This window comes from Bubalus bubalis, chromosome 15 (genome assembly GCF_019923935.1).
Source record: "Bubalus bubalis isolate 160015118507 breed Murrah chromosome 15, NDDB_SH_1, whole genome shotgun sequence".
NCBI lineage: Eukaryota > Metazoa > Chordata > Mammalia > Artiodactyla > Bovidae > Bubalus > Bubalus bubalis.
Genome location: NC_059171.1, coordinates 20,987,481 through 21,015,048, shown reverse-complemented (window position 1 = coordinate 21,015,048; position 27,568 = coordinate 20,987,481). Strand labels below are relative to the sequence as shown.

Here is a 27,568-nt window from a genome sequence, read left to right as displayed (position 1 = left end):
CAAAAATAAAGCCATGCTGTGATCATGTCCCAGGAGCCGTGCTACCACCAAGCTGTTTACACTGACTAGCAGCCCAGCCTGGAGCTGAGCCTGGGTCTGTGTGTTTCCCAGGCCCTCCTCGGCCTGAAGCTGTAAAATGTGATCAAGTCTTCAATAGTAGCGAGTGACTGATCTGATCTGATCTGAACCAGTCTCATCTACTCCATCTGTTTTCTTCAGAGGCATTCCCATGTTTTAAACATTAGCCTTGATTTTGCTCAAGAAATGGTAGATGAACTGACTCTATTCTTCTTTAGGAGTTCTCAAAGCTGTTTTGGAAGGATCTTTTCTTTTTTTTTCCTTTTCTTTTAAAGTATTTGATTTTCTGTGCTCATTCAAGTGATGTATTTGAATATACATATTTCTTTGAGTCTTTCCAGTCTGACCATGAGAGGGTCTTAAATCAAACCCCTGGGAATGGTGAATCCTGATTTCACCATTTACTAGGTGCGTGACCTTGGGTAAGTCATTACCCTATTTGCCTGTTTATAAAATGAGGCCAAGAGTATCTCATGGTGTAACCAACCAGGGTTCTTGGCCTCCTTAAAAATAGAAATTGATGAGGCCAGACAAGAAATTCAGGCAAGGCTTTATTGGGGCTCCTGCTTCATCAGGGAGGAGTGAAAACAAATACCAGGTTGCTTTGCTCACTCCTGGAGTGAGGGCAAGCTGGTCCCTTAAATGGGGTGAGGGTGGGAGTGGATTATTGGGTGGGCTTGGAGGGGTAGTTAGGTGATTGGCCCGCCCTCTTAGTGGTGGTGGTGTGTGCAGGATGCACGCATAGCACCCTGCTTTTGCACTCAGCTCCTCAGAAGTGGCAGTTGGATGTTTTGTCTTTGTATCTTTTTGTTCATAATTTAGGCCAACTGTGCATGCACAAAGTTATTTTTACCCTTAAAGTTTCTTTGTATCCTGTTGCTCAAGCAGACATTTGCACAGAGGCAAGCACTGCCACAAGGGATCCCAGGTCCCATGTTTCAGGTCCCAACCTGACTCATGATAGCGGAAGGATTTAGTAACGGTATGTATCTAAAGCGCTTAGCACAGTGCCCAGCAATGAAGATGAACACAAGGTTGTTTGTTACTATTGAACTGTTACCCAGCCCTGAAATTTCCAGGATATGGGCAAGACTTGGCATATAAAATTCAGCTCTTAAGGGTAAATGTACCAGAGAACTGGCTCCTTGAGTAATTTGTTTATGTACCACAAATGTATCTTTTTTCCAAGATAAGCACTTCTTAGCCAATACAGAATGTACCATGGGCACCATGAGATGAAGACAGCAACCATTCTCACTAATGATTTCTCACAAAACCTTCCTAAGAAGCTTGGGCATTGGGCAGATGCATGGACTCAGGATAATGCAGAGGAAGAAAGCTTGCTTAGTTATTGATAGTTTGGGGTTCTAGAAACTTTATATTGTCCCTTTAAACATGTCTGAGATTTTGTTGGCAAATTCTCCAGAGGGTGTGTGTGTGTGTGTTAGTCACTCAGTCCTGTCTGACTCTTTGCGACCCCACGGACTGTAGCCCGCCAGGCTTCTTTGTCTGTGGGATTCTCCAGGCAAGAATACTGGAGTGGGTTGCCATTTTCTTCTCCAGAGGGGGGCTGTCCCCAAACTGGGGATTTTCAGAATTGCTGAGATGATTTAGGAACTCACAGCAAGGGAGACTGGGAAATACAACCCAGCTGAGAGAACCACCTGCCCCTTCAAAGAGACCCAAACAAATTTTTTCACTTCGTCTTATAGTACTTTACCAAAACCCTGTTGATCAAACAAAAAACTTAGGAATCACATTGATTTCCCCCCTTCTCTTCATTCCCTAAAACCAGTCCATGAGCAACTCTTAATGTTTCTATTTCTGAAATGTTCTCAGCATCCATTCACTTCTACCCATCTTCAGAGCCATTCCTCTGCTCCTTGCATCTCTCTCCAGGGCTGCTGCAGTGCTTCCTAAATGGTCCCTGCTTCCATTTCTGCCTCCTTCCAATCCATTCTCCTGTTAACTCCTGTCTTCTTTTCAGCATTCATCACCATCTTAAGTTACTGTGATCATTTCTTTATGTCATTATTGTCTGTTTTCTCCATTAGAACACGAGGGCATGGGACAAGTCTGTTTTATTCTTCACTGTATCTCAACTTTGAACACATGGAAGCTTCTTGAGAAATTCCTATGGAGTAAATGAAAGAGGAGGTGAATACAGAACTTTAAAAATGAAATCACATTCGGAGTTTGCCTACTCAGAAAATTTTCCCAAGTTTGACTTCCCAGAACAGTGGGAATGCGGTAAAAGGACCTTGTATATTTTGATGACTCCTGAAAAGAACATGAAAACGATATACTGGAAACACAATTTGGAGCAAGGGTTGCAAACACAAATGTCTCAGAGCTCAAGCAGGTAACAAATGGGGAGGCTGCAATGTGTCAGCCACAGTGAGTGGTGGGGACCCTCATAAGCTGGAGACCCCCAACTTCAGCTAACACAACCTTATCAACTTCAGCTGACTGTATGTAAGCGACAATAAGGACCCAGGGATGAAAGATCTTCCAAGTTTTCAAAGATGGAAAGTTAGTATATTATTTAGAATTAGGTTTGGCTGGGAGTAATGACCTGCAAAGTCCATCCAAGTCTTTCCCCTCCAAGTCCATCTCCTGGCCATGCTAGACCTTCCAGCTGTGAAAGCCCTCCTGTGATCATGGTAGGGAAACCACTGGATCTGCAGGCAAACTTCCTCTCTTGAATCCTTATTCTGCCACGTACTGGCTGAACAGACCATAAATACTTTTTAAACTGTAAATGAGAACAGTGTTCCCCTTACCTGTTTCACAAGGATTTGGGGAGGACCCTCAGGTATCACTTATGTAAAAGCCCATTGTTTATTTATTTTAAAAAATAATCTATTTGTTTGGCTGGGTTGGCTCTTCCTTGCTGTGTGGGGGCTTTCTCTAGTTGTGGAAAGCAGGGCCACGCTCTCGTTGTGGCGCGAGGGCTTCTCATTTCAGTGGCTCCTCTTGTTGCACAGCACGAGCTCTAGAGCGTTCGGATTTCAGTAGTCGTGGCACGTGGGCTCAGTAGTTGTGGCTCCCAGGCTTGGTTGCTCCGAGGCATGTGGGATCTTCCTGGATCAGGGATGGAACCCAGGTCTCCTGCACTGGCAGTCAGATTCTTTACCACTGAGCCACCAGGGAAGCCCAAAGCCCTTTGTTTAAAAGAAACAAGATATCTAAGCAGCTATGTACACAAATTTGCCTTTTCATACTGTTCAAGGGTTTCTCAAGGCAAGAATACTGAAGTGGTTTACCATTCCCTTCTCCAGTGAACCACATTCTGTCAGACCCCTCCACCATGACCCATCCAGATTGTTCTGGAGCAGGAAAGATCATGTAACGCCCTTTATTCCCCTCTCCTCCAGAAGTGGAAACTGTTTCTAGGTAAACCAGAGACACCCTCTCAAATTAATAAATTCCAAACAATGTACAGTAGTTAAGTGATGCAAAAAACAAGGTTGCAAAGAGGAAGGGGGCTCAGCTGGCAACTGGCAGGGTGGCTGTGCAGGAACACCTTGCACAGAAACACAGTGCATGAGCCCTTGAGTTTGCTGGGTCGATGAACACCAAGCTTTGGCAGTGGGTGGACGAACGCCAAGCTTTGGCAGTGGGTGGACGAACGCCAAGCTTTGGCAGTGGGTGGACGAACGCCAAGCTTTGGCAGTGGGTGGACGAACGCCAAGCTTTGGCAGTGGGTGGCTTCTGCTGAGTAATGCCAGAGGGGACGCCAGAGTCACAGGTTTTGCTTTATTATTATTTCTAAAGGTTTCGGAACCTAAAGTTCCCTAAAAGCCCTTTCTCAAAGAATCACAAAATGATAAAGACTTGGTAAAACTGTAGTTTTGTGTATGATGGAGTCTTGTAGAGTGATCGGAAGAAAGCCCAGATCTGTAGTTTGAGAGAGAAACCTAGCTTGACCATAAAAATGAGGTTACACTGCAGAACAGTTCACACCACATATATCTCAATGTCTAAAAACCAGCCTCCTAGTTATTTCACCGTCAGATTCAGGATATACAACCGTGACTGTGCGTGTATGCATGCTAAGTCACTTCAGTCGCGTCTGACTCTTTGTGACCCTATGGACCACAGCCTACCAGGCTCCTCTGTCCATGGGATTCTCCAGGAGAGAATACTGGAGTGGGTTGCCATTTTCTTCTCCAGGGGATCTTCCCCTCCCCAGGATCGAACCCACATCTCTTCATCTCCTGCAGTGGCAAGCAGGTTCTTTACCACTAGTGCCACCTGGGAAGCCACAGCTGTGACTGGCCAGACTCTAAATCTCTCAACCTTACACAGGGTTGTCATTTAATGTTTAATGAATAAACATACAGTCCACTGAAGGAAGGAAGGACACTGCCCGCTTGTGTTTGAGGAATAACATAGCTGGCAGGTAACGAGGCCAAGGATCTGAATTTTTAGCCAGCTTGTGTCAATTCTCTGGACTATGTTAGATAAACATACACCATCAGACTGTGCATTTCTGCTAAACACGGAGTTTATTGGTATCATTCAGTACAACTTTAGTCCTGCCTTTCCCAACCCCAGGCATGTTGACAGTCCTTTAAAAATCAGGCTACATTACTTTGGAGGAAAATACGTCCACTTAACATGTTTAAAGAAATGCTAGAAAATTTTATTCCTATCAAAAAAAATTTTTTTTATTTACCCCCTCAGCTACTTGACTTCTAACAGACTGCATGTTGATCTAAAGTCCATGTGACTTCACACCAACCAGGTACTAACTTCCTAAAGGGATTTCTTTGCAGATACCAAATGACACAGTCCTGAGCTATGCAAAGAGGCCTAAGGGAAGCCGACATGTCCCAGATTTTCTCCCTCTTGTGAGCCCAGTCTTTGATTGGGCCAAAGGTCTTACTGGAGAGAAAAAATACTCAAGAAAACAAGCAAAGTGGAAAGCTGGAAAAATGCAACATCTGCAGAGCCCTGAGGGCGTCTGAAGTGACCAAAATTGCAATACTGTTGTTCAGAGGCTGATGTGGACCCCGGCCTGGGGGGATGCTGAAGACAGGTGAGAGGAAGCGGGTGTGACCGTATCACCGAGGCCTCCTTGGGACACGCTGGTTATTGGTGGGGTTAGTTCCTATAGAATTGGATCTGAATCTGTCTCACAGGGAGCTAAGGAAATAAGAGTAACAGTTTTCCTGTTTCTTGATTCCTCATTCAAGGAAGTTGGGTGAAAGCCAGCTTTTAAGTAAGCTTTGTGATAGTGGTATTTTAAAATAAAGGAATAATGAAGGAATAAGCTGGCCTGAAATAGTGCATACTGCCGTGGCCAGGAGAGCACAGAACTGACCATGACTCAGCCGGAAACCCACCCCTCCCACTTTTCTGTTTCCTAAACTGGCCCGTGGCTTTTGCTCACCATTTTTCTATCAGACCACACTGGAGGAGTTACAAGAGACAAACTGAACACACATTTGTGGTTTATTACCCTACGGGAATACTGTGCCAGTGCATTTATGTGATATACAGGAGGCTGAGAACGTCTCAACAGGCGAAGACAGCATCCCAAAGCCCTTGGCCATGCTCCCACTCAGCAAGGGCAACCTCTTCTTCAAGGTTCCTCAACGGTATCCAGGATGTGAGGGGCACCAAGGAAGTCCCTCTGCCCTTCAGCTGGTGGAACACTGCTAGTTGATGCAGTTCTTTGTGATTCTTCGACTTCTGTCCACCTGTCGGATGCTGTCTGCAACGTTAATGGTGACTTCTTTTGCAGACATCCGCTTAGTCTCCCTTTTAGCCTGTTAAAAAGTTTAATGCAGTGAATTGAGTTACTAAGAAATATCCAAAGGTCCTCATATTGGCATTAATCTCTTGAAGCTGTTACACACACACACACACAGAGGCAGGAAGAATAACTCATAAGGACACATGCACATATACTCCTTTTCATAGGCTGTTCTGTTGAATCTCTTTTACCAACCTAGTGCAGAGCTTGGTATAAGAGATGCTTGGTAAAGCAGTGTTGAAGGAATGAATGAATCAATTAGCAAAGGTCCATCAAAGGGCAATGTGAAGGATTTCACAGTTGGCTTTGGTAGAATAGCTAAGGGTTTGAGCTTTGGAGTCAGACAGACTTTGGTTCGAACACTGACTTTATAATTTCACTGTAGGCAAGTTTTTTTCTAACCTCTCTAACCCTTAGATGAGTTTCCTCATCTGTAAGATGGAAGATAATAATAGTACCTAACTCATAAGGTTATTATAAGCACTAAGAAGATGAATATAAGATACAATGCCTGTCACTAACTAAAATGAGAAAAAAAAAAAAAAAAGACCTGGTAAGTATGATAAGTAGAAAATAAGATAAATTGTCCACTTCTTTTTTCTTCAATTTTTTAATCAAAGATTCTTTAAATTCCACAGTGCCTTACACAGTGCCTTCCACAGTGCCTTGAAAGTTTCACACACATGATTTCATATAATCCTATAATAACTGTTTCCCCCCCAAAACCCTATTATTGCCCCCTCTCTCCTTACCTCTCTGCACAAGTTTGTTCTCTAAATCTGTAGATCATCCACTTCTAAGTGAAGACACACCAGTGAGATAAGTCCAGGATTCATATTAAATACTAAAGCACTGACTAAATTGCAGATTCCTCAAGCATATGTGCACAACCCTGGCATTTCCCCTCAAGAGAAGACAGCGTTAACCAGTCCGGGGGGGAGGGTAATTCTGCACCTACTCTTCTCAGTGATCACGTGCGTCAGGTGAGCAACAGACGGGCCTCCCGAGTCTTCGCCATCTTGGACAGAGATGCGTGTGCCCTCAACCCCCACGTCGGGGAGGCCCTCTGCCCAGCTGCAGAGAGTGCAGCCATCAAACAGCCTCAAGCTGTCTCTTCAGGGCAGCCTCAGCTGCAGAAAGCCCCCTCACCCTGGGCCCTCCTTCCCTGAGGTGGCCCAACGAGAGGGTGCCGCAGGGGTATACACGCCTAGCTATCTGACCCAAAGCAGGCCAGCCCTGACCAGCCATTTAGCTCCAAGGCTCCCCGTGGGGTGGGGTCCCCGAGGCTGTGGTCAGAGCCGCACTGTGGCTCCACTTCCTCTGCCCGACTCCTGCTTCCGGCTCCCTCTCCTGCTGACTTCCCAAAGAACATCCCACATGATGACATCTCAGAGCCGGCTTCCTGGAAAACAAGTCTCAGAAGTGTGGGAGCATCTCTCACGGCATAAGCATCTCCCCATTCTGGGTGTGAGTCTAGTGTTGATAGAAGCCTCTTTTTCATACAACATGGTCCCTGAACATAAGCCAATGATTTCATCTGTAGTGCATCCTAAGATGTGGTAGCCTGTTGTCTCACTGGATAATAACTGCCCTGTTGTATTTAAACAGATGAAATGCAGGTTTCTAACAGACGCTTACTCCTTGGAAGAAAAGTTATGACCAACCTAGACAGCATATTAAAAAGCAGACATTACTTTCCCAACAAAGGTCCGTCTAGTCAAGGCTATGGTTTTTCCAGTAGTCATATATGGATGTGAGACTTGGACTATAAAAAAAGCTGAGCACTGAAGAATTGATGCTTTTGAACTGTGGTGGTGGAGAAGACTCTTGAGAGTCCCTTGAACTGCCAGGAGATCCAACTAGTCCATCCTAAAGAAATCAGTTCTGAATGTTCACTGGAAGGACTGATGTTGAAGCTAAAACTCCAATACTTTGGCCACCTGATGCGAAGAACTGACTCATTTGAAAAGACCCTGATGCTGGGAAAGATTGAAGGCAGGAGGAGAAGGGGATGACAGAGGATGAGATGGTTGGATGGCATCACCGACTCAATGGACATGCGTTTGGGTAGACTCCAGCAGTTGGTGATGGACAGGGAGGCCTGGCGTGCTGCAGTCCATGGGGTCCCAAAGAGTCGGACACAACTAAGTGACTGAACTGAACTGAACTGGACAGGTTGCATAAATCCTGTGTAGTGGCTGCTGGCGATGCTGCTCTCAGATGCCCTCTACTTGGCTGGTGCCTCCATCCCTCAACTGTTTTGAGTTCTGGCTGCTAATCACTCAGAGCTGCACCCTTCTTTTGAGAATTGCCCTCATCTGATTGGAGCCAGCTCACCCAGAAATACCAAACAAGTTATACCTGAATTTCTAGAGATAGCCCAAAGCTAATGCCTGATCGTGGGGAATATAAAGACTGGCCCTTTTGCCTCAAGGGGGTATAAATCCACGATGCCATTCATGCTCTGGAGCTCCCTGAGGGATCAGGCTGAGGCTGCAGCTACAACTCTTCAGCTGAGCTCAGTATTTGCAGAACTTGGTCCTCTGCCCCACCCTGTGTCCCACCACCTTAAGGGTTTCACCTGAGACTACGCTTTTACTCACTTACTTGCACAAGAATCCTCATGTCAAGCTCTGCTTCCAGGGAACCTGACCTAAGATAATACTTCATGGGTAATTTGAGGGATGTTTATCGATCATTTTGACTATATGCAGCTTTAGCCTTATTCATTGATTTCATGAGATAGGATTTCATTGTTTTCCTCGTCAAGTTCCCAGCACCTAGCATAGTCTGAGACATAGAAGGCCTTCAATTTTTAACTTTGGTTGAATAAATGGGTGAATGAATGAATAAACACCACATATCTGAGAATGTACCCTTTCTTTAACTATCAGTAGTCAATACTGTCTAAGAATTTAGTCTTGCACTTGGGGCTTCCCTGGTGGCTCAAATGGTAAATAATCTTGCCTGCATTGCAGGAGACCCAGGTGTGATCCCTGGGTCTGGAAGATCCCCTGGAGAGGGGAATGGCTACCCACTCTAGTATGCTTGCCTGGAGAATTCCATGGACAGAGGAGCCTGGTGGGCTACAGCCCATGGGGTTGCAAAGAGTCAGACACAACTGAGCGACTGATGCTTTCACTTTTCACTTAGCTCCTCCACGCCTGAACTAGCACTAGGGCCTAGCAGTGACTTTTATGGGTTTATTTTGTCCCTAAAAGCAGAAAACCCAGAGAGTCCCACAACCATTTTTGTTTCCGAAATATAGGTTGATTCCATCTGATTTCAATTTTGGGTGTTATTGCATAAAAGCTTAGAGGACTGCAGCACGGAGGAGAGACACAGAGGCCCTATTTGAAATGAGCCAAGTGGAGGGCGGCATTCCCATCAAACCAGTAGGCAGTAAGAGAGCTTTCCAGAATGGAAATGTAAACTTTCTGAACTGTAGAACTGCTTTTCTTTAGAGTTATTGGCAAGGTTTCACAAAGTTATTAAAAATTCTACACAGAAAGTTCTCTTGCTCCATGGTTCAGTCTGCCTTCATAAGTTTAAAAAAATCCAGGCAACATTTAATAGTTAGATGATCGTTAGTTTTTCAGCCTGTTTAAGAGTTAAAGGCTACAAAACAGTCATTCCCAGAAAAGCCGCAGAATATGTACGGTTTGCATCTCAAGTACACTGGAGCAATTAAAAAAAATTTATTTGGTTGTGCTGAGTCTTCTGTCTTTGTGGTGGCATATGGAATCTTTAATGGCAGCAGTTGAGGCAGGTGGGATCTAATTCCCTGACTAGGGATCAAACCCGCCCGCTGCACTGGGAGCCCTGAGTCCCAGCCTCTGGACAACCAGGGAAGTCCATGGGGCAATTTCTTAAATCTGTGAATCAAAAGCCTGACAATGAAGACATTCAAAGGACAAGCTTTGGGGGCCAGATAGACTTGGCATGAGGCTTTGCCATTATTAAGAGCGGGCTGCAGTCCACAGGGTCGCAAAAGAGTTGGACACGGCTTAGCAACTAAACAACAAGCTGTACAAGACATTGCTTTAACCTCTGAAATTCAGCTCCCTTATCTGAAAGGGGGAATAATGCTTGTTTCTTAGTGGGTTTCGTAAGGAGGGTTTGGGAGAGAATTAAGCATGTCACTTAGCATTAATAGGGTGATCAACTTCTCCTGGCTTGCCCAAGACTGTCTTCAAACAAAATCCGACATTCTGGGAATCTTTCTTGTTCTACTGAAACCATCACTATTGGTGAAAGTGAAAGTCGCTCAGTCATGTCCAACTCTTTGCAACCCCATGACTATACAGTCCATGGAATTCTCCAGGCCAGAACACTATTGATGGGGCTATTTCTAAATACCAACAATAATAATAACTCTACATGATCTGTCTTTGAATAAAGAACAAACTGGAGTTCTGTAGTCTAATAACGGGCACAGACGATTCCAAGCCATAAACAAATCCACTTTCAAATAATTACAGTGTATTTAATATGACAAAGGAAACAATTAGAACAACAGTGCATTGGCTTAAAACAGGAAAGAGAAACTTCCGAGTCTGAGCCCTCAGAGAGGCAACCACCCTTTTTATAATGGTACAATTATCTAGGAGGTTGGCAGTTGCTAAAATGTAGTTACAACTTGGAAACCTCAGATTTGAAGCCCAAATGAGAGGGACAAAGAAGATGAATGAGAAAGAGAACCACAAGGCCAGGGAGTTTGTCTAGAAGTTCCAAGAAGTAAGCCCTCTTCTGAGAAGAGCTATATAAATACACAGAAAAATCACACCGCTTGTGCTTCTGGGACCATGGCGTTTTGTATGACACAGATATTTCCCCCTCTGATGCGGTTTTTAGCCATCTGAGCCTTTTAATTTATTTTTTATTTTATTTTATTTTTTCTCTTCTCTGTGTCCCGGCGCTTGAGGATAGAACCGGCGGACTGCTGGCCGCCAGTACCGAAGACATGACGCCGAGGGGGCCAGAGCCCTGAGCCTTTTAATTTAACAGCCAACTGTCTCTATTCAATGACAGGAAAGCAAAATGTGTCCCTATTGCAATTATTGGCTTAAAAAAGAAAATCTTATGGTCTTCAACTCAATGCTGAGAGAAGCCTGTTTGGCACCTTTTCCTTCTGTGGCTGTCTGTTAATTCAATCCTTCCACGTTTAAAATTCTTGTCTTGTGAGTTTTATCACCATTGGCTTTTGTTAATAGCCACACTCTTGTTTCTCGCCCAGTTTTACAGCTTTTCTATTTTCCCCTCGCCTCGTTTTAATTTCTTCAGGTTTAGAATCATAGATTTTAGTCCTCTCGATACTGCCTTTTTAACTAATAGTAACTTACTGGCTGCCATTTCTCAAGGGTAACCAGACTGACTGTGATAACTTCCTGGCAGATGGATGTGTTTCTTTCAGGGTTTTAAAAGTCAATGAGCCAGCTCATTCCCACAAAAGGAGACCTGAACTCAAGAGGGCAGCTACATCTCCTCAGCCTTTTCTCACTTTTCTCCCAAATGGAAATGGTGATGTTCTTTGCTTTAATTTGACTCCATGAATATACCTACCACGGCTGTACAGACCTTTTTGCAGGTCCTTGTAGACAATGAAGAAAAACAAGGCTTCCTGAGATCAAAATGTTTTTTGAAAATGTATTTATTGATTGGTGACTGTGCTGGGTCTTCACTGCTGTGCACGAGCTTTCTCTAGTTGCAGTGAGCAGGCCTGCTTTTTGCTGCGGTGCACGCACTTCTCATTGCACTGGCTTCCCTAGTTGCAGAGCACAGACGTGGTCGCTATGCGGCCTGGTTCCCCAACCAGGGACCTAACCGGCGATCCCTCATTGGCAGGTGGATTCTTAACCACTGGACCACCTGGAAGTCCGTGAGATCACAATTTATCAGACACCAATGTTCTATGTAACTAGTATTTTTTATAAATTATAAAAACGATATGTAATTATGGTAAAAAGAAATCCACAGAATAGGGAAGGGCAGAGTGACGAGCAACACTTGCTCCCGTGCTGGGGCCACAGAGGTGATCACAGCTAATCATTTCTTTGGGGGTGTTGAAGGGATTTTCTAAGCAGACACAGTATGGGGCTGTCTCATTTCCTCTCCTGGTACTCTGTACTTTCTTCTTGGCCTTTAACCAGAGATTGGGTTATCTATTTATCTGCTTGTTTACATGCTTATTTTTACATCTTCATTAGATTGGGGTAGTGACCCAGTCTGGTCTTCCCAGCATCTAATTTAGTGCCTATCACATAACAGACACCTGACAATCTGATGAAGGACATAAGTGTAAAGATACATCTTCAGAAAGAAAGAGAAAAAAAAATCCCTGGCAGGAGAACCTGTTTGCATTGCCCTGCCTAAACATTCTAGAACTTTCCTACAGGATTTCAATCATGCTCATTATTAATTGCTCCTTGGACCATCCCTGAAAGACAGCCAGGAATGCAGCTGTGTTCTCTTTTTCTGAGGAGGCAGCTGAAGTCACTCAGGCTAAAGCAATTTGCCCAAAGTCAGCGTCAACAGGCAAAGAATCTGCCTATAATGCAGGAAGACCTGGGTTCGATCCCTGGGTTGGGAAGATCCCCTGGAGAAGGGAATGGCTATGTACTCCAGTATTCTTGCCTGGAAAATTCCATGGACAGAGGAACTTGGCAGGCTACAGTCCATGGGGTTGCAAAAAGTTGGACACAACTGAGTGACTTTCACTTTCACTTTCTTTCACAATGTCAACAGGGGTGGTGAGTTGAACTAAAGATGGTAGGAGGGTGGGTGTGGGCTTTGGGTCTCACATATAGATTTCTGCAATCGTCAGCACTCACACTAAATTCTCCACCATTTTGCTTCAGGAAATGGGAAGGAAGATAGTAGGGTTTGGAGGCAGACAGACCTGGATTTGAACTCCAACACAGCCAGATACTACTCCCTGTGCCATGCTGGCCTTACCTTTCCAAGCCTGTTTTCCCAGCTGGTGAATGAATGACGCTACTGACCACTTATCACTGTGAGGGTTACAGGTAATGCCATGTTTATACACAGGGTGTCTGGTTCACAGTAGACACTGAAATGGTTCTTCCTCTCCGCCTTCCCAAAAGATGAAAGCTCGAGCCTTGACAGCTACAACTAAAGACATTTTCTTCTTTTCCATCACGCCCCATTAAAAGGAGACACACAATAATAGACTTCTAGCTGTTCCCCCAATTCCAGGAATTTATTTGTTGCTGCTTCACTGGCATTAATGTGAGGTTGATCAGGAAACATTTGATCTCAGCAGCTCCACTGAGAGCCAGGATACTAGCCTCCAAAGGCAGGAGTCAGACCATGCCTTGGGCAAAACTCTCAATATGTTATGTTGTGTTAGCTGCTCATTCATGTCCTACTCTCTGCAACCCCATGGACTGTAGCCTGCCAGGCTCCTGTGTCCATGGAGTTCTCCAGGCAAGAATACTGGAGTGGGTTGCCATTTCCTTCTCCAGGGTGGCATTAACACGAGGTTGTTCAGGAAACATTTGATCTCAGCAACTCCACCAAGGGCCAGGATACTAGCCTCCAAAGGCAGGGGTCAGACCATGCCTTGGGCAAAATTCTCAAGAGCTCCCCAAACCTAAAGCAAATCCTACACAGAACACAGCCACTTGCCCTAGTTCAGGCTAACTAAGTCTAGGGGTTTTTATTTATCAGCTATCTGGTGCCAAAAGGAGTTGTTGCTTTTCAACTTAAACCTCAGATAGATCAAACGCTAGGAGGGCAGTAGAACCTGCTTTAGAAAAGCAGTTGGCTCCAAGGGAACAGTCATCAGTCATATGATGGTGGCACGAGGGGTGGGGTGGGGTGAGTTGGGAGTGGACCCGTGGGAAGTCTTTCTAGTCTTAATGAAGTCCCAGGCCGACTGCATTCATCAGCAATCGGTGAGTTAATATACCATATTTGTTTTTCTCTTTCTGACTTACTTCACTCTGTATAACAGCCTCGAGACGTTGCTGTATAGCACAGGGAACCTAGCCATGCACTCTGATGATCTAGAGGGGTGGGGTGAGAGGAGCGGAGAGAGGCTATATATGTGTACTTGTGGCTGATTTGTGTTGTTGTAGGACAAAAACCATCACAATTTGTAAAGTGATTTTCCTCCAATTAAAAAATCAATTAAAAAACCAATCAGTGAGTACATGCTAGGTGCACACTCCTGAAGCAGGCTCAGGGGACAATGGAAGAATACAAAAGAGAATAAGAAGGTCTCTGCCCTGCTGCTGCTGCCACCGCTAAGTCACTTCAGTCATGTCCAACTCTGTGCAACCCCATAGATGGCAGCCCACCAGGCTCCTCCATCCCTGGGATTCTCCAGGCAAGAATATGGAGTGGGCTGCCATTTCCTTCTCCAATGCATGCATGCCTGCTAAGTCGCTTCAGTCGTGTCTGACTCTGTGCAACCCTATGGACAGCAGCCCACCAGGCTCCTCCGTCCATAGGATTCTCTAGGCAAGAATACTGGAGTGGGTTGCCATTTCCTTCTCCATCTCTGTCCTGAGAGTCTTCTAATCAAATTGGTTTTTCTGCAGACCCTTAGGTGAACAGCGAGTCTTGCAATTCTTCATCTACATAAGGTAGCAGCTAATATACACATGCAATTGTGGAAATCACCACACACACACACCCCCCAACCCCTAAACTGCTACTTTGCTTCCTTTTCCCAGGCTCAAACTAGAACATGCATCAAAGGAGGCCCCTTCTACTGGGTCTTCCTCTCCTGTTGTCCTAAATGTGCCTTTTTTTTTTCCCTCTCTCTCCTTTTAACATCATGTTTTTGTTTCTCTAAGAGAAACTCACATTTCCTTTCCAAACTCTCCTCATGGATCTTATATTACCACCACCAGGAGAAATTCTGGGTTGATTTCATCCTCCTTTAGGGATTATGCCCCACCCCCACCCCCACCTCTGGTCACATCCACATCTCTGAGGCTTCACCTACCTTTCCTGGACCCTGCCAAGCCTTGCTGACAATTAGACACTGGAGAGAGGAGGGGGCTGGGAGCAAAGAAAGGAGAGGCTACTTAGCCGAGAACCAGTCCAGGCATCGGCTAATTTGTTTGTCATGGTCTGGCTACTCTGCCGAGAATAATAAAGCAAACCCAAAGAGATGAAGCTTCTAAGGATGTGAAGGCTCCACTGGGAGGCCGGCCACAGACCAGAGTTTCATGTGCCCAGAGCTACATCCATATTCACTTCTCTACCTTAGCTGAATACTTGAGACAGCTCTGGAGGAGGAAAACAGGAGTCCTCAGCCTGACGAAATGGGTTGGAGAGGTGGCCCTGAGCTCCGGAGCAATTCATTGGCAGGAGAGAACAAGCAGCTACAGAGCTCCCCTTGTGTTGTCCGCTGGGCTCAGGGAGGGGTGGGGAGGAGACAGCCGATGATCTATCAGCTGCTCTTCAGTCAAAAAGGTCCCAGGTGACTGGAGCAAATCAAGGTTTAATAGAGAAAGAAAGAGCACCCCACCAAGACAGTTCCAACTCGTGAAGCATCACTTTTGTCACATACTTTCTGCCAGTTATCACCTATTAACACCAGGCATGAGACAGAGGCAAGCGGGAACTGAAAGAAAGATGTGGTTGGTCTGATGGGGCGTGGATTGGAGCAGGGCTCCAAATGCAAGGTGCAGCTGCTCATAGGCGTCAGCTGCCCCATCAGATGCCCTTCGGAAAGTGAACTGAACTGGGGGATCACGTCTACATTAAATCGAGTAGGGAGGAGAAGGGGACGACAGAGGATGAGATGGTTGGATGGCATCACTGACTCAATGGACATGGGTTTGGGTGGACTCCGGGAGTTGGTGATGGACAGGGAGGCCTGGCATCCTGCGCTTCATGGGGTCTCAAAGAGTCAGACATGACTGAGTGACTAAACTGAGCTGAACTACCATCCCCTACCAGTGACCTTTCATTTCCTTCGCAGCACCATTTCAAATCCGTAAGGCTTTGTTCATTTACCCTGTATATCTGCTTCTGCAGGCTCAGTGCCATTAAAATTGGCAGCTGCCTCTTCCACTCCTGGACCCTTGGCATCAGAACAGTGCCTGGCACCCAGACAGCACTCAGTGGGTAAGCATCAGATGAATGAATCCAAAACGTTCTTACATGACCCAATGAGGAAATTTTCCACACCAGGTGAGGATTGCCTTTAACCCACAACCATGGTCTGTCAGTCTGAACGGGAACACTGAGTAGACATGGGCATGATGATGCATGCTTCATGAACAGGTTCTTCTGGAGAAGGGAAGCTTTAAAAAAGTGCCCAAGAACCATTAGCTGGTGGCCCAATGGTGTCCAGGGGAATGCTGTGAAGTACTAACAGGTGGTCTTGGGGGAGCCAAAGGCAGATCGGAAGAGGCCAGTGGATACTGCCTGAGCCAGACACAGAAAACGCAGGAAGCTCTAGTGTGGTGTAGGAGACACGCCAGGAAGAGACGGTGTGTCAAAAGCCCTAGATGGAATAGGAAGAAAATCGTTTTCTCTTTATTTAAAAGATTTATGTATTTGTGTATTTTTTGGCTGTGCTGGGTCTTTGTTACTGCGTGCAGGCTTTCTCTAGTTACAGCAGCTCAGTCATTGAGGCACACAAGCTTTAGTTGCTCTCTGGCATGTGGGATCTTCCAGGATCAGGGATCGAACTGCTGTCCCTTGCATTGGCAGGCAGATTCTTAACCACTAGACCACCAGGGAAGCCCAATCTTTTTTTTTTTTTTAAGCAGATTCTACTTTTTTTTTTTAAGCAGATTTTTTTAGATTTTTTTTTTTTTAAGCAGATTCTGTTGACACAGCTGAGTGTCAACAGAAGCTTCAATCAGAGGTGGGCCTGTCTTGTAAGCTGACACCTTTGGTAGAAATCTTTGCCCTTGAGGAAGTCAGGACAACTTGTAGCTGGTGAGGTCTCAGGACAGGAAGACCACTGATACACTTCAGCAATTGTCTGAACGCTTAAAACTGAAGCTATCTGCTCCTTGATCTTATTTTGGAAATACTTAGTACACAGCATTGTTCACTGAATCTGAAAACACAAAAGCTGTGTGTTGGGCTTATCAGTGTGTGCCATCCCCCTCCTTTCCCCCGGTGCTGTGTTGGTCAGGTTGCTCAGATGTGTGGTCCTTACTCCCAGCGACACAGTTTTCAGTACGGCTGGAGCCTAGGGAAGGTGGGCTCTACCCGGCCCCCTTTTAACTACCACACAGTGGGGAGAGCTCTCCTGAAGCACCCAAGGCTCCATGCTTATCTGTACACTGGAGAAAACAATACCCACACTGTGAGGACCGAGGATATGACGAAGTGCTTAGACCCCAGGCTGCATGTAGAAGACCTAAGAAAGATGGGACTGAGCACAGCTTACTGGCCTTACATTCTTATGGTCCCCAACTGGAACTCATCTGCTGCCAGTTAGCATGTTAAGTGATATAACCACTTTGGAAAACTGTGTCAGTATCTGTTAAAGTCAAATATGTACCCATCCTATGAGCCAGGAATTCTACTTCTGGGTATATTCCCCAGGGAAGGGAATGTCTACCAAAGGGCACAAGCATGTTAACAGTTGGGACTTCCCTGGTGGTCCAGTGGTTAAAAGTCCCAGCTCCCAGTGCAGGGGACACAGGTTCAATCCCTGGTCAGGGAACTAAGATCACACATGCCACACAATGTGGACAAAAAGAAAAAAAGAATACAAAAAAGACTAAATATATGTGTATATATGTAATATTCACTTTAAGCAACTATCAGGCAGTTCAGTTCAGTCGCTCAGTCGTGTCCGACTCTTTGCGACCCCATGAACTGCAGCACGTCAGGCCTCCCTGTCCATCACCAACTCCCAGAGTTCACTCAAACTCACATCCATCGAGTCGATGATGCCATCCAACCATCTCATCCTCTGTTGTCCCCTTCTCCTCCTGCCCCCAATCCCTCCCAGCATCAGAGTCTTTTCCAGTGAGTCAACTCTTCACATGAGGTGGCCAAAGTACTGGAGTTTCAGCTTTAGCATCATTCTTCCAAAGAACACCCAGGACTGATCTCCTTTAGAATGGATGGGTTGGATCTCCTTGCAGTCCAAGGGACTCTCAAGAGTCTTCTCCAACACCACAGTTCAAAAGCATCAATTCTTCGGCACTCAGCTTTCTTCACAGTCCAAGTCTCACATCCATACATGACTACTGGAAAAACCATAGCCTTGACTAGACGGACCTTTGTTGGCAAAGTAATGTCTCTGCTTTTGAATATGCTATCTAGGTTGGTCATAACTTTCCTTCCAAGGAGTAAGCGTCTTTTTTAATTTCATGGCTGCAATCACCTTTGCTCTAATAAAAATTAATTTAAAAAAAGAACATTAACAGCTGTATTGTTCACAACAGCCCTAAACTGGAAACAACCCAAATGTCCTTCAAGTACGAGTTAAATTGTGATGTATTCATTTAACGGAATATATATGGCAGTGGAGATGAGGAAATTTTTGCAACTCACAGCACCATGGATAATTCCCAGTAGCATAATGCTGAACAAAAGAAGCTGGACCCAAAAGAGCACATACTATATGATTCCATTTATAAAAGTCAAAAATAAACAAAACTGATCTCTAATGCTAGATGTCAGAGAGTGGTTATGTTATGGGGAGGATGGTGACAGGCACATCCAAGTCCCTATGGTGAGGGGCACAAGGGATATTTGGAGTAATGATACTGTTCTGTGTCTCCTTACAGATGATGGTTACATGTGTGTGTCGCCTTATTAAAATTCATCGCACTTAGGACTGACTTGAGCATTTTTCTATACGTATGCTGTATGTAGTAGATTGCTAATCCTTTGCTGTCTATCCACTGCAGACAGACTCCACTTCCTTGTCTTGCTGATGTTGGGTTTGTCTGTGTGACTTACTTTGACCAATAGGAGGTCGGAGGGTCTGATGGGAGCAGTGACATGAAATGGGTTTGCCCTCTTGGGTTTCCCACAGGCATAATAAATCCCAGAGAGCTGCTGCTCTTTTAGCCTGATTCCCAGAATAATATACACAGAACAGACTAAGCTAGACCTGGAGCCTGAAGTCAGGTCTAGCCATTCAAGTTGTGGTTGATTGCGAAGAGAAAGATTCTTGTTTTAAGCCACTGAATGTTGACTTGCTTTGTCATGCAGCATTATTGTGGCAATAGCTGACTAATATATTATTCTTCAACAAAAAAAGGACTTTAAGATCTATCTGCTCTATTTTTATTATAGTCACTTGTTTCAATTTAATGTTACTGACACCCATCTCTAGCACTTATCGGACCTATTCATGTCATTGATCAAGTGAATTTCAGTTTCCTTGTCTATAAAATGGGATGATGCTTACTTTACACGCTCTTGGGTGGAATGAATGAGCCAGTAGACCTAAAGCGTGCGTGCTCAGTCGTGTCTGACTCTTTGTGACCACATGGAGTATAGCCCACCAGGCTCCTCTGTCCTTGGGATTCTCCAGGCAAGAACACTGGAATGGGTTGTCATTTCTTCCTCCAGGAAATCTTCCTGACCCAGGGATCGAACCTACATTTCCTGCACTGGCAGGTGGATTCTTTACCACTGAGCCACCTGAGAAGCCCGGAAGACCTAAAAGCACTGTATAAACTGCACAACACAATTTTAAAGTGATGGATTTTAAAGTGAAGGCACACTCACACCAGGCAAAGCTGCTTCCTCCCTTTGGTGCTCATCTTGGCTCAAAAGGTGAGGGTGCGGTGTGGGGAGCAGGCTGGGGAACAAAAGTCAGGGCCTGACCGAGAGCAGTGACCGAGCTTCTGGGCGTCGTTCTGTGGGACCCAGACTGCCTTGGGAGATGGCAATGATGCTTGGGCCTCTAGAAGGTCAGCTCATGCACGAAGAAAGCAGACCATACAGGACCCCAGGAAGGCCACCGCCGCCCTCAAATCTACTCCCCAGCCAGGACCCTCTGTGTGTCTGAAGAACTACCATCAGTGTTTCCTTTCTCAGGGTTATGGTGCTGGGTGTCTCACCAGCCTCTGTTGAATCCTTTCTCACTGCACTTCTCAGTTCCCAAAGAGCAGGCCCATCTGTTCTCTCATTTTGGTATCATTTCCATTGTATGGATAAGGATCCTGAGACTCTGGGAGACTGAGTGATTTCTGCAAAGCCACTTAGTCCAGGAGTATTGGAGCTAAACTTGCAACAGATTTTCTGACCAAAGCTTAGAGAGGCAACTCGCTGATGTGGGCAAGAATTCTATCATTAGATGATCCAGTCGGATCTTCAGACATCCAACAGATGGCAATGGCCTGAGGGATAGGACCAGTAAGTTTTGACAGAGGAGATGGGAAAGACAGGTATTGAGTGAGCAGGTAAGTAGTGGACTTTGAAGTGGGTTATGGGAGATGGTGAGGGAGTGAGAGGGAGGAATGGAGTTGGGGGCAAGAGGGGAAAGACTGCAGACCCCCGTGCTGGTCTGCTAAGGAGCAGTCAGGAGCAGCAGCAGGAACAGTCCTTCTCAAGAACGGCTCTGAGAGAAAAGAAAGAATCAGAAAGGATGCCAGCTAGGTCCAGGGACTCTGCAGCCCCACTCCATCTCCAATAGCAACAGTGTGGGGTGGTGCCGTCACCACATCATACAACAGGAGCCCCCCGGGGGACCCTCCTGCTGTCTGCCTGGCTGGAGGGTTAGGTAAGACTCCAGGCTTGTCTCCTACATGCTGGGCTCTGGTCTCGTTCCCTGCCAAGCCCCGTGACGCCGATGCCTGGCATGAGACTAGTTCCTGCAACCAGTACAGTCCTCACTATCAAGATGAGGCAGCAAAGGAGACCCTTGAACAAAGCTGTATTTAAACAAACACACACTTCCTCTAGAGCCCAAATATCAAGGATCCATTTCCGCTGATTCAACCAAACACAGCAGCCCTCAAGGCAGGGGGTGGGAGGTGGGGCCATGCTGTTTTCTTTGCAACGATTTTCACACGGGTGGGTGGAGAATTTCCTTTGGCAAGGTGAGCCATCACGGCCGCTTCCATGGGTGCAGTCTCAGCATGGCTCTGCCCGAAAGCAACCTTCTCCCCACTGACTCCGGTCCCCAGTCCGTTCTGCAGCTGTGACCTACCTCTGCGGTCCGGAGGCCGTTCTGTTTCTGGGCCAGGGGGCCTGAGCTGAGGCTCTGAGGATTCGGGCACTGGGTCCCACAGCTCATCTTCTTCTCTGGGTTAGATATTCCACTCGGGGCTGTCGATCGGGGCACGCCGTTGGAGGTCACGCCATCTTCCAGCACACCTGCGGGGAGGGAAGCAGAGCATGGGACTAGAGTCTTGCCCATGGCAGTTGCTGCAAACAATCCCCAAGACAGCAGAAATGAAGAAATAAATGTCACCTAGAAATCCCATCATGCAGAGCTACATTTTCTGTAAGAACACGTGTGGGTTTTTTCCTCTTCTTTTTTTAAAAAAAATTTAAAAAATAATTTTTGACCACAAGACCATGTGCAGTCTTATTTCCCTGAGCAGGGATCGAACCTGTAACCCCCGTGTGTTGAAAGCCCATAGTCTTAACCACCAGGCAAGTCCCTGTTTTTACAAAAATGAGACTTTAAAATAACTTTGTAACCTCAAATTATTACTTAATAATACATCATTGACATTTTCCCACACCCTTAAGTATTCTGCCGGACACCTAGTCTGGTGTGTCACTGTATGGATATGTCACTATTTATTTAACTAATGCCCTCTAATTGGATATTTATTTTTACCTTTTCATATCAAATGTTACAGTGATGAAAGCCAGTGGGGCTAAAGTTTTATTTTTAATTATCTCCTCGGATAAATTCCTAGAGGTGGGATTACTAGTTTGAAGGTAACACATTGTTTTTTACAGAATTCCATTTCAAGGTGTTGGACTGAGTATGTGGTTCCTCCCAGGGAAGGCCAAGAAACGACAGAATGAAGTTTAAATATGGCCTCAGTGAAAAGCCAGAGGGTGGGATTCCCTGGTGGTCCAGTGGTTAGGACTCCGAGCTGTCACTGCTGAGGGCGAGGGTTCAATCCCTGGTCAGTCAGGGAACTAAGATCCCACAAGTTGTGTGGGGAGGCCACAAAAAAAGAAAAAAGGGAAAAAGAAAAGCAAGAGGAGGACTACAGAGAGGAATTCATGGATAAAGAGTATTTAATTGAAAAGACAAAAGTGGTCCAGGGAGCACTGGGGGTGGGGGTGGCAAGGGGGAGACAGGAAGACAGCAGAGGCTGTGATGACCGCAGGGAGGCCGAGGGCAGCCGGGCAGGCCAGTCATTCTACTCCTCCAAGGCCAGTCGGCAATGACAGAGCAGTCTGGGAGGGTAGGACACTGTGATACAAAAAGAAACATATATTTGGTCTTCGTCCCCAGTGCCCAGCACAGAGCTCCTAAAACCCTTGTCATTTCCCGAGTAATAACGGGGGACAGCAGCACCTTCGGTGACAACATTTTGTATTTGCTCACATTTCATGACACAGAGCTCCCAAATTCCTTGGAATTTCATGAGTGACAGGAAAGAGAGGAGCACTATTTGTTATAAGGAGGCAACTCCTGGTGGCCCCCTAGGTGGCCCCCTGCAGGGTGAGGGCTGGTTGCCAGGAAGACCTGACCTTGAGTAGGAACTTGGAAATTTCAGCCCCACCTTCCAACCTCTGGGGAGGGGAGAGGGACTGGAGACTTGAGTTAGTAACTGATGATGCCTACATGATTAAACCTCCCTAAACATCCCTACGTGACAGCGTTTGGGGGAGCTTCCAAGTTGGTGAAAGCATACAGATGCTGGGAGGGTGGCACACCCCAGCTCCACAGCTCAGATCTTGTGCTTAGAACTCTTTCAGACCCTGTTCTGTGTACCTCTTTATCCAGCTGTTCATTTGGATCATTCATAATATCCTTTACAAATAAAATTTAAACATAAGATATATGCCTATTGGCTAATTGTGTGTGTGTGTGTTTAAATTTTCGAGTCATTTGCCTGTCTTACTTTTGGGGTGTTGGGGTGTTACTTTGGGGTCTTACTTTTGGGGTGTTTGCTTTCAAACTTAAGGAAATAAACAAAATCCTTTCCCAGAGTGTTGAGAAATCTGGCGCGAGGCAGGCATCAGAAGCCGTGTATCAGATACACTGAGAGAGGGAGGAGCAGAGCTGAGGAGGCTGCAGTCTCCGTGAGGCTAAGGGAGGGACCTGAAGGACACACACGTCCACATGCCCCCCACCAGCTCTGCAAAGTGCTAGGAGGCTCCTGACTATGGCCATGGGATATAAATCCGCATTCAAAACACTGTTAGTCAAAATGGAAGATGCCTGATTGAAAGTTTCCTGACTGGCAGGCACTCTGGATAAGTTCCAGATGTGTCAAGAAATGGCTGGATTCCTTCAGCTGGGCTCACTCCAAATCTTTGTGCTCCTCTTCCTCCACCAACTGGCAGCCTGCCCCCCTTCTCTTCCCATCCTCCCTCCATCCTGCATCAGCAGTGCTTCAAATGCATATGTAGACACCCCAGCATACATGTTCAATCTCCATCCCCACTGCCCCCTGCAAACAGCTGCCCCTTGGCCTAGGGAAATGCAAACCGGGAGAATGACTCAGGTGAAGAGGCCCATGAAGACCCTGGAAGCAGGTCTGTGTGATTTGGACGGGTAATTCCAGAATCCTGGCACCCACAGAAGAGTCTAAAGCAGAGCTTCTTATCATGGTCCACTGTTGTTACTGGTCTGCTGTGAGATAACTATAAGAACTGAACACAAGCATTTGGAAATGTACGGATGTGAGAGGCTGCTGCTTCTGCTGCTGCTAAGTCACTTCAGTCGTGTCGGACTCCGTGCGACCCCATAGACAGCAGCCTACCAGGCTCCACCGTCCCTGGGATTCTCCAGGCAAGAACACTGGGGTGGGTTGCCATTTCCTTCTCCAATGCATGAAAGTGAAAAGTGAAAGTGAAGTCGCCCAGTCGTGTCCGACTCTTAGCGACCCCATGGTCTGCAGCCTACCAGGCTCCTCTGTCCATGGGATTTTCCAGGCAAGAGTACTGACTGGAGTGGGGTGCCATTGCCTTCTCCGAAAGAAGGCTAAGCATGGGAGAATTGATGCTTTCAAATTGTGGTGCTGGAGAAGACTCTTGATAGTCCCTTGGACTGCAAGGAGATGAAACCAGTCAATCCTAAAGGAAATCAACCCTGAATATTCATTGGAAGGACTGATGCTGAAGCTGAACCTCCAATACTTTGGCCACCTGATGTGTAAAGCCGACTGACTGGAAAAGACCCTGATGCTGGAAAAGATTGCAGGCAGGAGGAGAAGGGGATGACAGAGGATGAGATGGATGGATGGCATCACTGACTCAATGTACATGAACTTGAGCAAGCTCCGGGAGATAGTGAGGGACAGGGGAGCCTGGCATGCTGCAGTCCATGGGGGTCTCAAAGAATTGGACACACTGAGCGACTGAACAACAACAACAAATGACAATCTGACATCACTGGAACCTCCAAGGGTGAACCTGTCCGACTGAATTTATCCGGCTGAAGACAGTATAGACCAGTTTCAGTGTTGTCAAACTCACGAGGTGAGTCACAATTGCTGCGAGCTGGGTGTTAATCATATACATAGGACCATTTATTTGTCTGTGATGGACTGGGAAAAGGAAAGCAACTGGCCAAGAGCAGACAGTGGAGAACACAGAAGCCGAGAGGCAACAGGAAGTGGGACCGAGCACAAGGCAGAGCTCCAAGCTCCTGGCACATGTTCTACTGTTTCATAGTATTTCACTTACAAAACGCAAATTTAGACAAAACTATTAAGAATTTCAGGATGGCACCTGCAGGGCGCTAAATCCTACGCACAGGCCCCTTCTGAGCCTGGCAGGCCCTGTGGGGCTGCCCTGGTGGCACACCCAGGAAGCCAGTCCTGACAACAGACAGATGGAGGCAGAGCTGCTGTGGCTGCGGTGCATATGGTCCGCCCTGCCCTCTCAGCGGCCCCTGACCCCCTGGGTGTCTCTGCTGAGACTCACGACTCCTAGAAACATGGCCATTCATTTGGTCTAGTGTTTTCAGTTTTCATTGGTGGCTGAACAAAAGTTAGAGCTCCTTCTTAATCCCCAGTCTAGGGACTTCCTCAACGATTAAATGGGAAGAATAATTCCCACTTCCTGGGCTATTGTACGGAGAAGGCCATGGCACCCCACTCCAGTACTCTTGCCTGGAAAATCCCATGGACAGAGGAGCCTGGTGGGCTGCAGTCCATGGGGTCGCTGAGGGTCGGACATGACTGAGCGACTTCCCTTTCACTTTTCACTTTCATGCATTGGAGAAGGAAATGGCAACCCACTCCAGTGTCCTCGCCTGGAGAATCCCAGGGACGGGGGAGCCTGGTGGGCTGCCGTCTATGGGGTCGCACAGAGTCGGACACAACTGAAGTGACTCAGCAGCAGCAGCAGCAGCAGGGCTTTTGTAAGGGTTAAACAAGACAACATATACTAAGGTTCTAGTATGTTTGGCACATGGGCTTCCCAGGTGGCTCAGAGGGTAAAGAATCTGCCTGCAATGCTGGAGATGCAGCAGATGTGAGTTTGATTCCCAGGTTGGGAAGATTCCCTGGAGGAGGGCATAGCAACCCACTCCAGTGGGTTTTTTGTTTTTTTGTTTTTTCCTGGAGAATCCACATGGACAGAGGAGCCTGGGCTACAGTCCATAGGGTCGCAAAGAGTCAGACACAACTGAAGTGATTGAGCGTGCATCTCACTTTGCACTTATTATTATTTAAGGTCCAACGCCAGCTGCCTTGACTCCTCAGGTGCCCCCCTCTATTAGCCATATTAATTACATTCTTGATCTATGAGTCACACAAGCAGGGCCTATGAAGAGCTCAACGACTGGCCCACTGAGCCTGATGCGTGTGTGTGTGTGTGTGTGTGTGTGCTCAGTTGTTCAGTTGTGTCTGACTCTTTGTGATACCATGGACTGTAGCCCACCAGGCTCCTCTGTCCATGGAATTTTCCAGACAAGAATACTGGAGCGGGTTGCCACTTCCTGCTCCAGGGGATCTTCCCAACCCAGGGATTGAACCCGTGTCTCCTTCACTGGCTGGCAGACTCTTTACCACCAAGCCACCTGGGAAGCCCATACTGAACCTGATGAACAAGAAAATCCCTGATCATAAGCAGTGACACAGGGCCAAGCTTGGGCCTGGCATTGCCAATGAACAGGACCATCTGCTCAGTGTGGTCAGTGCAGGGGGTCAAGAAAACGGAGTCATTTACTGTTACTTCTGCCTACAATCGATCAGGTGGTTTCACTGCGTGGATTTAATTTTATGTGTCTAGTTCCAAAAATAATAAGACTCAATATTAGAAAACCTGTCAACTATAAAAGTGCACAAGGGGAAAGAATTTTTACCTCATCATGCAGAGATAACAAGGAGGTGATGTCCTTCTGACAGATGCTACTTGTGCCCCCACCCAGGTTCAGTTATCTGACCCCAGCTGCGGTGCATGCTGGTGGCCAGTAGCTCATGCCTGCCCCCTTCTCCTAAGGCCTGTCCTTGGCCAAAGGAGGCCCCCTCACTGGGAGAGGCTTGGTTGATTATGTCAGGTATAGCCCATGGCCAACAAAAAGTGTGTAGTGGTGTGTGTATAAGAGCCCAGTACCCACGCCTCTGAGCAGGATAATTTCTACAAAACGACTTTTCTCCAAAGTAACTCAGGGGAGGAAGCTGGGAGTAGGCTCATCCTGAAACTAATACATCTTTGCCTAGCTCCCTCCCCTTGCCCATCCTGCTTCCCTGGCTCCCTCCCTCACATGATTCTCCTGCCAGGAGTATCTCCAGGAGTCAGTTGCATACAAACCCCATCTCCGGCTCTGCTTCAGGAGAACCAAACCCAAGACAGCACATACACCCTGCATGCTCAATATAGTCTTTCTGCCTCATCACACTGACCTTCCCCTCATCTTCACCCTGCTCCAGGTCCTAGAACTCTTGACTTGAAAAGTGCCATATTCACAGGCTCCCTTGCCCACTGGCCTCTAGTTGGGTTTGCCGGTGGGCATCACTAGCTATTGAGCTGGGGGTCTCTGCAGTAGCACACTGAGGTAGGGTCTTTACTTTCCTAGCTCCCTTCCAATACAGTTTCCATTGGTGCCCTGTGTCCTCTACACACTCCTCCACCAGAAAAGGGTATAAAATCAAGAAAAGCCAGAGAGACTCTGCCATTAGGAGGCTCCTGGTGGCTTCAAGGGGAGCTCAGAGGAGTGATGGTAAGAGAGAACAGATGGTAAGCTGTTGAGTAGGGAGTTACAGACGCTCTATCAGTCAGAGTGCATAGCTGCAAGCAACAAAAATTGACGCCAGTGAATTAAAGTTGAAAAGTGATTCATTTAAATAATCTGAGAAGCTCACAGAATATCTGGAAGGGCTGGAGACTGAGACACAGAGGCTGTCAATCAAGGAACAATGTCCCACATCCTTCTATGGAGCTTGTCCTAGCAGCCCCTGGGCCCTGGAAACTCACCTTGGCATTGTTGCCACAGTTACACTGAAAAACTATTGTTGTTTTTCTGAAATTCAAGTTAACCAGGTGTCCTGAATTTTATCTGGCAACCCTACAGGGTGCCAAGTGACCCAGACTGGGGGGGCACTGTTGTGAAAGTTGCATTGGACTAGATCCCGAGCTTCATCTGCATCCCTACTCCAGGCCAGCCCTTTTCTA

General features: G+C 46.6%; 1 protein-coding gene and 1 non-coding gene across 2 annotated transcripts in view; both read right to left on the bottom strand.

Moving 5' to 3' along the window:
- Positions 1-4,570: 4,570 nt before the first annotated feature.
- The window catches only part of BAALC (BAALC binder of MAP3K1 and KLF4), an 87,296-nt gene continuing 64,298 nt past the window's right edge, over positions 4,571-27,568 (bottom strand). The window contains exons 2-3 of the mRNA XM_025265106.2: positions 20,961-21,127; positions 4,571-5,855 (exon numbers count right to left, since the gene is read on the bottom strand). Of these exons, the coding sequence (XP_025120891.1) occupies positions 5,745-5,855; positions 20,961-21,127 (278 nt within the window). The 3' untranslated portion in view covers positions 4,571-5,744. The remainder of the gene's footprint in view (positions 5,856-20,960; positions 21,128-27,568) is intronic.
- Positions 10,748-10,883, bottom strand: LOC112579277. The gene has a single exon (XR_003103772.1). It is a non-coding gene; the product is annotated as a small nucleolar RNA SNORA57 (small nucleolar RNA).